The sequence below is a fragment of the Strongyloides ratti genome, scaffold srae_chrx_scaffold0000005, assembly GCF_001040885.1.
Source record: "Strongyloides ratti genome assembly S_ratti_ED321, scaffold srae_chrx_scaffold0000005".
Lineage (NCBI taxonomy): Eukaryota > Metazoa > Nematoda > Chromadorea > Rhabditida > Strongyloididae > Strongyloides > Strongyloides ratti.
The window spans coordinates 497,156-514,253 of record NW_020171513.1 but is presented as its reverse complement, the minus strand read 5'-3'; the positions used below and the strand labels follow the sequence as shown (position 1 = coordinate 514,253).

Sequence of the window (17,098 nt, the reverse complement as noted above, 5' to 3'; positions counted from 1 at the left end):
TATTAAATAAACATTTTATATACATTTTGAAACAAATGTTTTTTATTAAACGATTTGTAAATTTAACTATTATATATAAAATATTTGTAGTGAAATTTTTATAATTTTTTTTTTAATTTATTAAATAAACTTAAAAATGTATATATATATATATATATATAAATATATTTATTTTTATTCTTTTAGAAGCATTTAAAACATCAAGCTTTTCTTTATCATTTACAAAATAAAAATGGTTAAGTTTTACATAGGATCATGTTTAATTGCTATTTCAACATTTTTTACTACTATAAATGGACAATTAGATGCATTTGCTTTACCATCAGCATCTAGATATGCAGCAAAACCAACTGTTCCACCAGAGTTAAGAGGTTACTTTGAACTTGATGGTCATGCTAGAGAATTAATGGATACATTAATGGGTCCTAGACCAGGTGGTTATTTTCCTGAAAAAACATTTGAAATTGCTTCAGCAAGACAACCAGGAATGAGTGAATCACCTCCACGTATAAGTGGTGTTGAAAGAGCACTTGAAAATTTTTTTAAAGGCTCTCCTAGTGATGCATCAGATATTCAATTACCTCCTGGTTTTGGTCAAGGTTTTTCATTAAATAATAATGGTGTCCCAACTTCATTTTCTAATAATAAAAAACCTCAGGTAAATATAAATATTATATTTTATATAAAATTTTATTTTAATTTAAGATTATTGAAAAAGAAGAAGAAATTGAAGGTTCTGGAATAGAACCAAAATCATCAATTAAAGGTATTCCAAAAGTTTTTCCAAAACTTCCTAAAGCACCAGTATCTACACCTGATATAGATCGCAAACCAGTAGTTATGAATAAACTTCCTCAACTTCCAAGATTTGCTTCATCACGTCCAGAAATCCCTGATGGTGGTTTTTCACCAACTTCTGAAATTCGTCGTGCTCCTGTTAATACTGATCAATTATCATCAACAGTTGTCAAAGATTCTGAATATGGTAAAGCTGGTGAAGGATTATCAGAAGAACCTAAATCATCTGGTGGTTTAATTGGAACGGTTTTATCATTATTTGGTTTAAATAAAGATGGAAAACCAGCTGATACTGATACAGTTAATAAAGCTTTAACTAATCTTATTGGTGGTAATGATTCACCTCTTCCAGCAAAAGATATGATTAGTAGTGTATTATATAAAGCTCTTACAAATGGATCAGTTCAAAAAAATACAACTGTTGATAATAATACAAAAGTAGATGATAAGAAAAAAACAGAATTACCAATTGATTTAACAAAAAATAGTTCTATTCCATTAACACTTTCATCATCACAACAAGCTGCTATTAATGAAAATCTTGAAATGATTCAAAATTTAATTATTCAACCATCATCACCACTATGTAATCCAAAACCTGTACCAGTTGATGATTTTAATATTGATGCTTTTATGGGACAATGGTATCAAGTTGTTTATTCACCACCAATATCTTCAGGACCATGTTCTATGTTAGGGTATAAAAAACTTGCTGATGTTAATAATGGAGGTGTTGGTTCAATATTTGAAATATTTGAATATACAACTGATGGTAGTCCATATGCTAAACCAAAAATTTCATCTGGTTATGCTATTGTTAAAGCAACTGGAGAACTTATTTTTAGAACATCATCAAATACTGATGATGTTAATATTCATGTTATTCATAATGGTCCATTAAATTCAAATGGTGAGTACGAGTATACTGTTCTTTCAGCCAACTGTAATTATCCAATTTATGTATTTGCAAGAGATCCTGTTATTTATAAACAAAAATATGAAAGTATTGTTAACAGAATTTTAGAAAAAAAAGGAATGATAAATGGTTTTAGTAAACTTTTAAATATAGTTTCATCTGTTGATTCTAATATATGTACATTCCCACCAAGTCTTTTTAATCTAAGAGGTTAAAAAGAAAAATATTTTTTTAATGTTCGGAAATTATTTTTGTTTTATATAATGCAAATAATATATAATATATATTACTATGTTTGGTAATTACATAGTAATAAATCTCAAACTACTCATTTTTAATAAATTCTTAATAATATTTATATACTTAATTGTATGCTAAATTTTTTGTTCTAGATGTTACTAATAAAGTTTTACTAATATCTTTTTTATTTTTAAATTATAATACATAAAGTATTATTTTTTTTATATTTACTAGAAAAATAACTTAACATATAAAATTTTTAAATAAAATTTTATTTAATATTTTATTCATTGTTTTCAATTTTACTTCTAATTTTGAAATAAAAAAAAAGAATATAAAAAAAAATTGAAAGCAATAAGATTAATTAAATTTTTGACACTATCTATAATATAATGATATACTAGAACAATAATTTAGTAACATTTATATTATATTTAAAATAGTCAATTTTGTTATTGTTTTTCTATTATCATTTCTCTACTTCGTTATATTAAAAAATGTTTTTATAATTCAATACAAATAAGCACAAAAGTTTTAATTTTGTTTAAACAATCATTCAAAAAACTTGTTTAAAAATATAATATTTTTATCAATTTACATTATATTCAAAAAGGTGAAAAATATTAATTTTTTTTTAAACATATTAAAAAAAGATTATATTAAAAATGTTGTTATAAAAAATTAAAAAATAATATACTTTTTCTTATTAATTTTAAAATTTATATTTTATAAAATAAATTTATTGAAAAATCTTAGTTTAATTAAAATTACGTGCTTATTTTAAAATAATGATAAAAAAAAATTCTTTTCAGGATTAATATAATTTTAATAAAATATTTTTCTTTATATCTTTTAAAGTTAAATATATTTGTAAAGTTCAATTGAATTACAATTGTCATAGTAATTTATATTCTTTAATAATGTATTTTAATAAATTAAGATTAATGATAAAATATTAATATATTTTAATGGATATTAAATAAAATTACTAAATGTACACATACTTGTTAAATTTTATTATTTTTAAACTAAAAATATTTTCAATTATTATTTATTTTATTATTATATTTTAAATTACCTATGTCAAATATTTTTTTTTGTAGATTTTTATCTTTATTTTAATTATTTTTAAAAAAGATAAAAATTATTATAAATATCTGGATCTAACAAAATGATTTATTAATAATATCTTTATTTATATAAAATAACTAAACCTTCTCTTTATTTTTATTTAAAATTTATTAATTACTTTACTAATACTTCTTATACGAATTGAGAGAAAAATATTTTTAACAAAAAAAAATAATTATTACATCACACTCTTTTAAAAGTGTTGTATATTGTTGATAAGCTTTAAATTACTTCCAATATGTTCATTAAAATAAAAACTGAATAATATCAAGGTCAAATATTTAGTTAAGATTATATTATAGCTTCTTAATCATTAATAATGTTGTATTTAAAAAAAAAAAACGACATCATTATATTATATAAAATAATTTAATAAAAATATTTTCATATAAATATATGTTTTTAAATATTATATCAAATATTGAAAATTTTATTAAAAAATTATATTGTGTAAGTTACAAAGTAAAGTTAGTTAGTTATTATCCATTTTTTTTTAGTAAATAAGTTTACATATGAAAAAAATTGAAATGACAGTTATTAAAATTTCTTATACACCATAGAATACACTAAGTTTTTGTTGTAAACCAGGTGGGCAATGATTGAAAAATTGACTCCAAAATATGTCGCCAACTTGCATGCGAAAACCTTTGAGAATCTATAAAAAAAATTTATATTTATTTATAATTTTAGATAAAAAAAACATACGGCTGAAATTTGCGCACGTAAATTTTCTGGTGGAGTATTAAATGAACTAACAGCATCACAAAAGAATATAAAATCTGACAAAATACCATTTGGATTATAGTGAATCATACAAATAAGTCCTTCAAAAGCAGCACGTTTCTCTTCATTATCTCTAACACTTCTTAATGATAAACACCATGGTCTTATAAAAGATGATAAATGTGGAGCTACTTTTTGTGCTGAATATATTCCTAGTCTTCCAATTGCAATAGCTGTATTTTCTAAAACTGTTTTTTGAGCTTTCTCATGATTTAATATTGCTACTAATATTGGTACAACAATTTGAACATACATATCAACTTGATCTTTTAATATTGATGTTATAACACCAAATGCCCATATAGCGTTATTCATTAATGAAGTATTTTTTTCAGTAAAATTAGATACTAATAACTTAACAAATGGATGACAATGATTTTCAATTATTTGTGGGCAGTTTTTAGCAACATCACCTAAAAATGCAAAAGCACTTTGTTTTACCTCATCATTAGAATCTATAGAACAGCGTGTTAGTATTGTTACAATATCATATTTTCTAAGTAATGGTGAAACATGTACACCAAGAGCTTCTGTCAACTCTGATAATAAATCTAAACTAACAATTATAAATTCACGATCAAAATAATTATTTGATGCATCAGCAATTCCAGTTAATTGTATATTATTCAATGATAAATGAATTAATTTAATACAACGATCAAAAATTGGTTCACTATATGGAATAAAACTTTCATGAAGTGCATTAGCTACAGAAGACATGCATTCTAAAAGAGGAAATAATTCACGGTTACAATCTTCTACAGTTCCCCATTTTGTCATTAATATCGGCATTATTTTTGTGATAAAGTATGGATTCTTTAAATCATCATCTATTGTATCTGCTAATGTTCCAACAGCATCATAAAGTATTAACAAATTTTTGGTTTGATAAAGATTAAAACATTTAGATATGGTATCTACAATATCATCTAAATATGGAACTAAATTTTTACCAGATTCTTCTTCTAGTATGGCAAATGCAGAACATGCTGCACGTTGAACACTCTTATTTGAATCTAACATTCGTGATAGGAGACCTTTTAAAAGTAACAAATATGCTTGACTTGATGTGTCCTGACAAATATATTGACAATACCTTGATAAAGACCAACAGGTAATTGATCGAATTAAAGCTTTTTCACTATTAAGTGATTCAATTAAATATGGAAAAAGTTCATTAAGATATGGGATAATTCCCGTTATACAACCTTCAGCAATTGCTCCTAAACATAATATACCACTTTCACGATATTCCCAATTTTTATGAAAGAGTAAGTCTTTTAATAATGGAAGAATAATTGGTAGACAATCATCACCAAATATACCAGTGATTACATCTAATGTTGCAGCGGCACATTTTCTTAAATTCCAATCAGTATCATCTTCATCCTCATCTTCCTCATCACAAATATTTTCATCTTTATTAAAATGACAATTAGTTAATGAAATTGCACTTGACTGTTCAATTGCGGATAATAATTGATTTTCATTCTCTTGACTTTGATAACCATGGGTTTTTGCACGGTGAAATCTAGGTTTTATATCTTCTTCTTTATCAGGAACTTTACTATCATCTTCTACATCACCCTAAATTTAAAAAAAAAATAATTAATTTATTAAAAAATAAAATAAAATTATTTTTTGTTTACCTTAAGTAACATTATATCTTGTTGTGTATATTTCATACATCCTAGTAATACAGGAAGTAATTGTGGTAAAATTGGTGTTAAAATATTTTGATCTTGTTCTGCATGATCAGTTAATGTTAACCAAAATTCACAAGCTTCTAATGCAATTTCTTCATTTTGATCTTTTGTTTTATGTATCATAAAATTCATTATATTATCCATTTGTGGTAAAATTTTATCAAAAAATGTTTCACTTGTTAATGTTAAACAACGACATAATTGTTTTAGTACTTCAGGATCTTGATCATTTGCCAGTTGAAAAACTGCTTCAATAAATTCATTAAAATATTTTGTAAATATTGAATTATTAAATAAAAGAAGATTATTTATAATATTCAATGACATACTTCTCAATTTTGGAACTTCATGTTTAAAAAATCTTAATACAGGTGTTATAAGACGTTCAACATGTTGTTCTTCCATATTTAATGCAGAATCTTCACATATTTTTTGTAATGCACCTAATGTACCATCTAATACCGAATACTCATTACTATCAAGAAGTTTTATTAAATAATATAATACTTCAACCCATGCACCTTTTTCTTTTGTATATATTGTTGTAATCAAAATACCAATAATTGCCCTTATAAGGGATGATGAATCAGATATTGTCTCACAACATTTTTCTTTTATATATCCTTTTATATTATCAGGTAAATTCATCCAATTATTTTTTACTATATTTTTTAATATTAAACCACTAACAGATCTACTTGCATCATCTATTGTTTTCATAGTACTAAGAATATATGTTAAATATAAACTAAATTGTGGATGTTTAGATAATTTTTCTAATTGTATATGAACATCTCTTTGTACTTCAGTACTTCCTGAATGTGTTTGGTTAAGTAAAGTGAGAACCTTCAATAATAATTTATATGATTAATATTATTAATATAAACTATGTTAAACTTACTTGTTCTAATTCACCTTGTGCTGGTGCCCAAGTCATTCTTTTATTCTAAGTAATGCCAAATAATATAATTATAATATAAACTTTTTATTTTGTTTTATGATTACTTTGATTATTATAAATTGATATATACAATTTATAAAATAACGTAAAATGTTTTAAGAGAATGATTTATAAGAAGTAGCGTTTGATAAATAAGAGAGTTGTATATATTTATAAACGATGTTCCACGAAAAATGTGCTCATTATCTTTGCAAGAAATTATCATGTAAATTGCAATTATATAATATTTTTATACATTATACAACTAGTAAATATAGAGTTGAAATAGAGCATATGTCATGAAATTTATCTGATTTCAAATTTAATTATATTTTGTATAGATATATTCAAATAACAGTTTCATTTGCGCATATCTTAATTTTCTTTTAATTTAACTGACTTTTTTAAAATTAAATGTTAAATTTAAAAGTTTAATATAAAACAATTGTTGAAATATATTAATTTTAAATAAAAATTTAATTTTTAAAATATATATTAATTATTATTGAATTTTTTTTTTGTATGAAAATTATGATTTTTAATAAATTTTATTATTATAACAATTTATACTGCAAATTAAATAAAAAAAAAAGTTTAAATATAAAAATGTTTTCAGTGAGACAGACAAACTTGCTTAAAATAGAAAATTACGTCATTAAAAATATTCTAGTAAAGAAGAGTAATAAATTACTGATTTACTATTTTTTTTTTTTTTACTAATAAAGAAAATATGTACTTGCATCATTCTGATTTGGTTAATTGCGCAGTAGTCTTTTGGTAATCTATCAAATTGGAAAGATAAATTAAAGTTATTTAAAATAATGAATTATTTTATTTAGACAATTTATCTTATTCGTCAAATCTTTAATAACATCTTTTGATAATAAATACTTTTGTAAACAAACACCTAAGGGAAAAAGTAATAAAATTAAAAATTTTACAAAAACTTTGACAAACTTATAATAAAATTCACAAAATTTTTAAAGTTTATTTTTTTATTGAAAGGTCAATTTTTAATAAATATTTCTTTTATAATGAATATAAAAATAGTAAGGGTGTGTATGTGAAAAATGTAAATACCATACTATCAAGCTAAATGATAGTATCTGATGTAACAATCATTAAATACATGCAAAAGGCTGACCATATGTCATGATGACTTAAAAAATGATTAAAATGTATATATAGGCATTATAAAAAGGTTAACAGTTACATTTCCTTTAATCATTAGAAATAAGAAGTATATTAGATAATCTATATATATAATATATATATATATATATATATTCTTTTTAATATTTATGCATAATGAATTGGCTCAATTTTATTAAATTATTTTTAATTTGTTCTATACTAACTATTATAACTAATTTTCCAAGTGGTTTTACAAATAGTTCTATTAATACTGCAGTTTTTGAATTTGAAAGATTTTTAAATGATTCTTATGATGACAGAGGAATTCATTTGAATAAGCAAACATTTACACTATTAAAAAGTTCTACACTAAATATATGGTTTGTTGCACAAATTATTGGTGCTATTATATCACCATTTATGCCTGATAGGTATGGTAGAAAAAGTAAGAATTATATTTTAAAAAATAGAAATATATACTTTTTTTTTTTTAAATTTTTTTTAAGATGCTTATTTATTTGCAACTGGAGTAATGACAATGGCATCAGGTTTACAATTAACAGCATCATTTATTGGATCACCTGAATTATTAATTTTTGGAAGAGCATTAATGGCATTATGTTCACCACTTAGTGATGCTGTATTAGTATTATATTTACAGGAAGTATCACCACCATCAATGCGTGGTATGGTTTGTTTTTTAGCTGAAATAGGGTATTCTTTGATGTGTGTACTTGGAATGATATTAGGAATGAAGTCAGTTTATGGTGGTTCATTAGAAAAATTACTTGCTGTTCCAATTGTACCAGGATTATGTTCCTTAGTATTCCTTTTCTTTATTCCAGAAACACCAAAATATTTGATGTTGGTTAAAAAAGATCGTAAATCTGCTATTAAGTCATTAGAATATTTCCAAGGCACTAATGGTAAACATGAAAGAACTGTTGATGTTTATACAGAAGAATTAAATGATGATAGTACAGAAGGTGAATCATCTCTAACAGAAGTTTTTTCTACACCACAATTAAGAAAAGCAGTATTTTTGGGTGTATGTGTAATGATTTTAACAGTTCCATTTTATCCAATTCTTCAATCATCAACATATATGTTAGTTAGTAGTAAAATTCCAAAAAATATTTCTGAAGCATCATCTACAATTGGTTTTGGAATCTTTGTAGTTGCTTGTATATTAGGAACTTTTTTTATTGATAAATTTCCAAGAAGAACATTAATTTTATCTTCTGGTATTGTAGCAACAACATGTATTATAAGTTTTGTTGGATTCTGGTCATATGCTTCATTAAAAGCTCAATTATGGGCACAAATTGGTGTTTTGGTGTCATTATTAATGTTTTTAGTATCATTTGGAATGGTAATTGGTCCAGCTTCTTGGTTTATTGGACCTGAATTAGTCGCACAACGCCATCGCGCAACAGTATTTTGTACTTGTTTTGGAATTAACAATGTATTTATATTTCTTACTAATTTTACTTTACTACCAATTTACAATGTAAGATTTAAAAAAATAATAATTAATCTAATTTTTTTTTAGATAATTGGTGCATACAGTTTTTTACCTTTATTTGTTATACCATCAACAATTTCATTAATTTTTATATATTATTATTTACCAGAAACTTTAGGTAGAGAGACACATGATATCGTTGTAGAAATGACATCAAAAAAAAATGTAATTTATCCATTATGATATAAAAAATATCATAATTTACAACATTATTAAATACTTAAACATATCAATAATTTAATGCTTCGTAAATAAAAATAACTTGACACAAGAAGAATAATTTTCTTAAGAATATTTGTATTAAATTGAATTTTACATAGCTTGCTTTTAGTAATGCATTAAATTAATTAAATACTTATTTTATTTCAATTTATTGTCTTTCTAAATAAAGTATTATGATTTTATTTTTATTTTTTTAAACTATACTATAATAAAAAATAATTAAATTTTTCTAAATTCAATATTTTTGCAAAAAAAAAGTCATAAAATAATTTTATTACTATAAAAATAACTTTAACACTAGTTTTTACTGTCTGTATTCTTTTGTAAACTTGTATTATAAAAATTAATTTATTGGAGCATTCTTTAAAACAAGTTAAAAAAGAAATTATAAAGAACAAAATTTATAGATTAATTATCAAAGATAATAAAATTATAGTTATAAAAATGGTACAAAGAAGTATTACTTTTAAAAATATTTTTGGGAAAAATTTAATTTGATTAGCTAATTTTTAAAATCTTAAAATATTTATAAATTAATTTCTTTTTCTAATAAAAATAATATTTATATTATGATTGATTTAATGGAAGAAATTTTTGTAAATGATCATGAGATAATAAATTTTGTGCAATTTCATTTCTTACTTCATTACTCATTAAATCACTAACTTTTCTTAAACGTATCTCTTTTTCAATTGGTGATAAACGTTCATTTTGTTGTATTAGTATAATTCTAAATATAAATGTTCTTGCTTCTTGTGACATATTCATTATTGTTGTTTTTAATAATTCTTTTCGATGTGCTTTTTTATCTTTAAGATTTTTATACCATATAAGTAATTCATCTCTTCTATTAACATCACCAGAACTGTTAATTAAATTTTCAATTTTTCTATCCACTTGATTTGGTGTTAAATATTTTGAATTACTAAGAATTTGTTCAATATTATATTTTATTTCTTCTAAATTATTTGTAGAATACCGATGTTCACTAGGAAGAGATAAAATAAGTATTGGAATTGTAAATAAAACAATAAATTTCATATTATTTATAAAAATATAAACCTTAAAAAAAATAAAAATTTATTTATTTATTAAAATGAATATATATAAAAATTAAAGTAAAAATATGATATATAAATAATATATATGTAATAATAATTTATTAATGTTAAAATTGAAAAATTTATATATTTGTAAAATTAGTTTTACAATTTTTATTATGAAAAGTGTGATAGTATTTAAATATCATATGTCTTTATAGAACAATAAAAAAAAAATTTTTTTTTTTAATATACTTCTTTTGAACTTACTAGACATTAGAAATATATGAAAAATAAAACAATCACGATGTAATGAGTAAAAACATATTCTTATTAATAATCTTTATATATTAACAAATGTTTAAGTAACATTAATATTCTTTTATATAAGTTTAAATATTACAAAATATGAATATAAATAAGAAAATTATTATAGTTTTATAGTTTTAAAAGTACTCCAAGAAAATTGAATTTAATGACATTTTGACAGTAGGTTCAAAACGAACTTATTACAAGAAAAGAAATATATTTGGTTTTAAATAATAAGTAATTTGAGATTAAAGGAAAACAAGTATTAAGTTTTATACCAGATTTAAAATCTTTAAAATGTCAATAGTCATCAGTTAAACTGTTTTTGTTTTTAACATTTTTTTTTTAAACTGATTAAATAATATATATATTATACTTTAACTATAAGAATCATTCTAGATTTAAAAGTATATTTTTATTCACACAATTTTTACTTTTCAATGAAGGCAATTAATGATCATTGACACTGTAAGAGTAAATTAGTTAAACTATAAAATAACCGATATATCTCAAATTATGTTCTCAAGCTTAACACACTTCAATAAAAATTGCATTAATACTTCATAATAGTTAAGTTAAGTATTAAAAGTTATTTAAACTATATCTAAAATGTGAATAACGAATTATATTTTTAAAAAAAACCATTGAATAAATTTTTTTTTTATCCTTTACTTGGTATATAATTATTAATATATATAAAAGTACTATAAAGTTTAAAATTATAAAATATCATACATTTTTCACATTTGAAAAAATATCTTGTTAATTGTTTATTTATTATAAAATATTAAAATGTACTATAAGATATAGTATGAAATAAATTTAAATTCATATAATCTATTAAAATTAATGTAAATATTTTTGTCCTTTTCATAATAATTTTATAAAAAAAACATAAGACGGAATATCTTTTTAAACGTAAGTTAGATAAATTTATCAAAACTTATTATTAAATTAAAAAATTAGTATATATATATCTATTTTTTTTTTATTCAATTTTTTTTAAATATTAAAAAAAACCAATTAGATAAATTTATTTACTGTATGATTTAATTAAGAGATTTAATCCTTTTACAATATCTTATATTTTATTTTTAAAAAAAATTAATTATTATATTGTTCGGATAAAAAAATAATTTTCATTAATCTTATTTTTATGATAATATATTAAAAGTTATGTAAAAGTATTAAATATATTTTTTTTTAAAGTTAAGTATAAAGCTATATACTTTATAGTATTAAATAATATTTGTTGGAATTAAAAAGTACAATTTTTAATCTTTTTTAATGATTGACTGAAATTTTAAATAAAAATAATGTTGTAAGTTATTTTTATAATTTTATTTAAAATAAATGTATAAATTTGTATAAACTTTAATTTATTTAAAAAAAATTAAATAAATTTGCTAATTAATACTTGAATATCAAAAGAAATGAATATTTATAACATTTGACGTTGATTGTAATTTATAACAAAAAAAAAACGTTATTTTTATTTTTAAAATAAAAGAATATTAAATGAATACAATAATTTTTTTTTATATTTTTTGACTTATAATTTAGATAATATTATAATTTTTATTTTTATAAGGTAAAAAAAATATAAACAATTTATTTATGCATTGAATATATATAATTTTTCTAATTATATTTTTAAATAGTTTTAAAATTATTAATTTTCAATATAAAATGAATAGTAAATTTTTTCCAAGTAATTTCATTTATAATTTTATAAAATTATTTAGAAAAAAAAAAAGTCAACTATAAATGTACCTTATAAAAAAAAGTTTTTTTGAATAAATTTATGCAAAAATATATCTTTTATTAAAATTTTGTATAAAATATTTTAATGAACTGTAAATTTTCTTTATAAATAATAGGATATATTTACAAAATTTAATTATATTATTTCTTAAATTTTATTTTTATTTAAAAAAAGTTGATTAGTAAAGCTCTTTATAAAAAATTTAAATATAATTATTATATATTCAGTATTGGAAAATAATTTAATATATTTTTTATTCGTTTATACGGAGAAAAGAGAATAGAAATGGTTTTTTTCATAAATTCACCAAACTTATTTTTAATTTTGTTTTTATGCATTGTAAAGGATATTTTTAGTACAATAACAAATTAAATATTACTTATTTTTTGAAAAAAAATTACAAAATATTTTAAATTATTTTCAATATATTATTTTAAGTGTTTCAATTTATTTGTAAAAACATTATTATCCCCCTTTTTAAAAGCATTTGCAAAAGTTATACAAACATGTTAAAAGAAGTTTCTAAATTTAATACTTCTTGTTTATAGAAAAAAAAAACAATAATTTAAAAAAAAAAAGTTTTTTTTTACTGTTATTTCTTAATAAAAATAAAAGTTATTGATAACTGTTAAATTAAATTAAATATCACGTTAAATACATGAAATTTATTTATTTTTAGTGTAAAAATTTTTATATAATTATAAGATAAATTTTTTGATTTGATAAAAAATTAAAAGAGAATTGTTTTATATATTTTATTATTTAAAGTATAACTAGACAATTTGATATACGGTACCTAATTTTCTATGAGGGTAATAAAAAGTTGGATAATTCGACAAATCAACAACTGTTCTTAGTTATTTCAATTTGTTTTCTTTTTTAAAATATTTTTTTTTAAACAATAATATTAATTAAGATAATTTAAGAAAAACAAAAGAATTTAATTTAAAATTATTAAATTAAAATAAAAGTTTCATTCACATTACATTAAATTGTAAGTTCTTTTTTTATTAAAATTTGAAAAGAAAAAATTTTTATAATTTTCAAAGGAAAATTTTTAAAATGTAGTGTTTTATTTAAGAAATTTCATTTTTAGAAAATGAAGGTTTAAAAAAGAGTATGATAATTTAAGATTTTTCTCTACTTTTGGTAATATATTATTCTGTACTGTATAACAAATTGTTTAAAATTATATTTAAAAGTACTAATAATTATTATCCTAAAATGTTTATATAAAAGATGTTAAATTTTATCTATTTAAAGTAACTTTTATTAAAAAAAACTTCTTTTCATTTTACTATTTAGCTAATTATAAAAATTTACTTCAAATAAAATAAAAGATAGTAAATTGTATAACTAATTATCGTACTGTTAAATATAAGTTTCAAATGAATAAAATTTCAAAGGAATATATAAAAGTTCATTTTATATTTAAACGTGTTGCATTTCAAAAGTATTATTAATTAAAAGACATTTTTTTTATGTAATGTGTAGCATTCAAAATAATTTTATTTACTACTAAAAATAAATTATTACGAATTATTAAATTTTTTTTTAAACAATTAGATGATTAAGAAATTTATTTAATTTTTTGCCATAATTTATTAGTTAATATTTTTTTATATAATTACATTTAAATTTAAACTGAATTTTTAATATTAACTAATAGAATTCTATTATAAATATTAATATACCATTTTTATTTATTTCAAAAAGCTATGTTTGACCTCTTATTTTGTTACATAGATATTATAAACTTTATTGAAAATTACTACAACGATAAAGTTTAAACTATTTTTAGAAAAGTTATTACATAAGTTTGAATTTTTTATACGATCGTTAAAAATTATTGCGAAAAAAAATTTATATAATTATAAAATTGTTATATAGTTTTACAATTTTTGTAAATTAAAAAAAAATTATATTTAACTACCGTTACAAGATCATTTTAATTTATCTTATCAATAATTAAACGTTTAGTTCTACGTGTTTTGTTTAAATAAGGAAATTCCCAATTTGTTTTTGAATCCAAAACATCTGTATGAATTTCTAATGTTTGAATGTAATTACGATTACTTATAGGAACTTTAAAATGAGGAATTATTTCAACATAATATTTAGTACCTTGTTCTAAATTATCTAATAATGTTTGTGTATATTGAGAATTTGGTAAAATTTTTTTATTCCATTTATCATAACTTAAATTTTTATTTTTTGTATATAATATTGTTGTTCCAGTTATATTATTTTTTATATTATCATCATAATACCAATTTAAAATAATTGTTCCTGGACCAACATTTCTATATGATAATGTATTTGATGATTGTAGTTCAGATTTTAATGAATAATTGTCTAAAATAATTTTTTATTTTTATTAATTTTATACGTAATAAAAATAATTACATACCACTTGTTGTGAAACGATAAATTGTTGGTGAGTCTAAAATTTTTCTATCTTTTGTATATATTCTTATTCTAACATAATATACAGTATTTTCACGTAATCCATCAATTTTAATATTTTCATTATCTCTAGGTACATTAATAGTATTCCATCTATTAAAAGTTAAATCTTTATCCATAGTATAATATATTTGATACATTTCAATTTCATCTTTATTAATAAAACTAATAATAAAATAATTATTAATATATTTTTTTTTTATACTTACTCTGCTAATATCCATTGTAAACGTACAGTATTCATATTATTAGAAAATATAACATCAATTTTTTTCATTGTATCTAATGCTATTTTTGGTGTAGTAAAGAAAAATTCACCATTATCAATTATAATATTATTTTTTAATATTGTTTTTATATTTATTTTATATTCAGAGTTGCTTAAAAGATCATCTAAAATAATTTCAGGTTTGTCACCTTTAAATGTTTTTTGTTTTATACTATTATTTTGATTAACTAATGAATATCTAATATTATATGCTAAAAAAAAATTAAATATTAATATAATATAAAAAAAAATAAAGAATAAAATATACCAGATACTTTATCTTGCATTTGTTGAGGAATTTCCCATGTTATATTAACAAAACCTTGACCAGTTTTAAAAAATTTACTAGAAATTATTATATTTTCAATTTCAAAAAATTCATTTTCATTAGGCATTTTTATAACAAGAACAGCTGCCATTGTTGAAGTTTGTTGTGAGCTTATTGCTGTTCTTATCGTTATTTCATAACTTTCACCAGGAGTTAAATTTTCTATGGCAAAATTTGTTGCTTCAATTTTTATTTGTTGTCTTTGATAATTGTCTCTTAATGTTGATGATTGTTGTTGTAAAATTACAATATAATATATTTTTAAATTATTAAAATATACAGGATCCCATTCAATTTTAAGACTACTAGGATTAATAATTGTATATCTTAAATTTTCAGGTGGTTTCAAATTAATATCATTTTCATCATCATTATTTAAAGGATTATAAGGATTTTTACTTGTTATTTCTATAAATAATGGTTTACTCCAATCAAATTCATCATTACGACCATTTTCAGCTTTAATTTGTACCTCAATTTCATCATTATTTTTGTAATCTCTATCATGTAATTTTGTTGATGTTTCAGTACTTCTTATATATTTCCATTGATTTCCATTAACATTATTTTTTGAAATATATCTATATCTAATGATAAAACCATTAACATTATATTCATTAGCCTCCCACTCAATGTAAATAACATCTTCATTAGCATCATATCTTGCTTTAAGGTTTTTGATACTTGATAAATTAAACGGATGTGAATAACTAAATTTGACAAAAAAAGTTAATATAACAGCCAAAAATAGATAATTATAAAAGATTTTTATAAACCACCTCATAGTTATGAAAATGATATACAATTTATTTGTTTCCACCTTTATATACTATAATTTTAAAAAGTTTAATAATAAATAATAAAGTAATTCATTATTTGAAATTAACATCTATCAATCTTGTGTCATCAATAAAATGATTTTGCCCTTACCTCATATTTTATATATTTATATTGTTTCTTGTTGTAGAATGAATATTAACTTTATATTTTAAACAAAAATAAAATTTTCGTAGTTCTAAAATATATAGGCGTTCATTTAATAAACATAAATATTTGATTTCTCAACTATTACAATCATTTTCTGATAACACAAATCATTTAAATATAATTTTCAATTATAAAAAGCTTATATAATTAAAGCATGTCATTATACAATTAAAATTTTTGTGTTTAAAGTAAATCATCAAATATTATTTAGTATTAAAATGTCACAATATACCAAATTTTGAGATTTGTCAATTGATAAAATTTAATATTTATTAAATTTAATTTTAAACTTTTCCAACTAGTGCATTTATTAAGATCACAATATATTTAATTTACTTTAAAAATATTTCTTCAAATAAGATATATATTTTTAATATTAAATTATTTATTTAACACATAAATGAATGTTATAAAAAATAATTAAAAAAGAGAAACTTGATCAAATATCATCTATAGATTTTATATTCTAATCTTTGTTTATAAAAAAAATAAAAAAGATTTTAATTTATAAAGAAAAATTATATTTATTTTTTTGTAAAA

At 20.3% G+C, this 17,098-nt stretch overlaps 5 protein-coding genes across 5 annotated transcripts; 2 read left to right on the top strand and 3 right to left on the bottom strand.

Annotated features, from left to right (window-relative positions):
- Window positions 1–232: 232 nt before the first annotated feature.
- On the top strand, window positions 233–1,929 carry SRAE_X000229500 (Calycin-like domain and Calycin domain-containing protein; the record flags this gene model as incomplete). Its single annotated transcript, XM_024645491.1, has 2 exons — window positions 233–658; window positions 706–1,929. The coding sequence occupies 2 exons, from the start codon at window positions 233–235 to the stop codon at window positions 1,927–1,929; spliced, it is 1,650 nt and encodes a 549-aa protein (XP_024499768.1).
- Window positions 1,930–3,632: 1,703 nt separating this feature from the next.
- On the bottom strand, window positions 3,633–6,511 carry SRAE_X000229400 (Importin-beta, N-terminal domain and Armadillo-like helical domain and Armadillo-type fold domain-containing protein; the record flags this gene model as incomplete). The annotated part of the gene is made up of 6 exons (XM_024645490.1): window positions 3,633–3,740; window positions 3,791–4,785; window positions 4,822–5,455; window positions 5,518–5,822; window positions 5,904–6,420; window positions 6,476–6,511. 6 exons carry the CDS (start codon window positions 6,509–6,511, stop codon window positions 3,633–3,635), a joined length of 2,595 nt encoding a protein of 864 aa, XP_024499767.1.
- A 1,311-nt stretch (window positions 6,512–7,822) lies between these two features.
- On the top strand, window positions 7,823–9,356 carry SRAE_X000229300 (General substrate transporter family and Major facilitator superfamily domain, general substrate transporter and Major facilitator superfamily domain-containing protein; the record flags this gene model as incomplete). Its single annotated transcript, XM_024645489.1, has 3 exons — window positions 7,823–8,093; window positions 8,155–9,158; window positions 9,201–9,356. The coding sequence occupies 3 exons, from the start codon at window positions 7,823–7,825 to the stop codon at window positions 9,354–9,356; spliced, it is 1,431 nt and encodes a 476-aa protein (XP_024499766.1).
- Window positions 9,357–9,962: 606 nt separating this feature from the next.
- On the bottom strand, window positions 9,963–10,436 carry SRAE_X000229200 (Hypothetical protein; the record flags this gene model as incomplete). The annotated part of the gene is made up of 1 exon (XM_024645488.1): window positions 9,963–10,436. One exon carries the CDS (start codon window positions 10,434–10,436, stop codon window positions 9,963–9,965), a length of 474 nt encoding a protein of 157 aa, XP_024499765.1.
- A 4,021-nt stretch (window positions 10,437–14,457) lies between these two features.
- SRAE_X000229100 (Fibronectin, type III domain and Immunoglobulin-like fold domain-containing protein) lies at window positions 14,458–16,355 on the bottom strand (the record flags this gene model as incomplete). The annotated part of the gene is made up of 4 exons (XM_024645487.1): window positions 14,458–14,864; window positions 14,920–15,140; window positions 15,185–15,455; window positions 15,512–16,355. The coding sequence occupies 4 exons, from the start codon at window positions 16,353–16,355 to the stop codon at window positions 14,458–14,460; spliced, it is 1,743 nt and encodes a 580-aa protein (XP_024499764.1).
- Window positions 16,356–17,098: the final 743 nt, after the last annotated feature.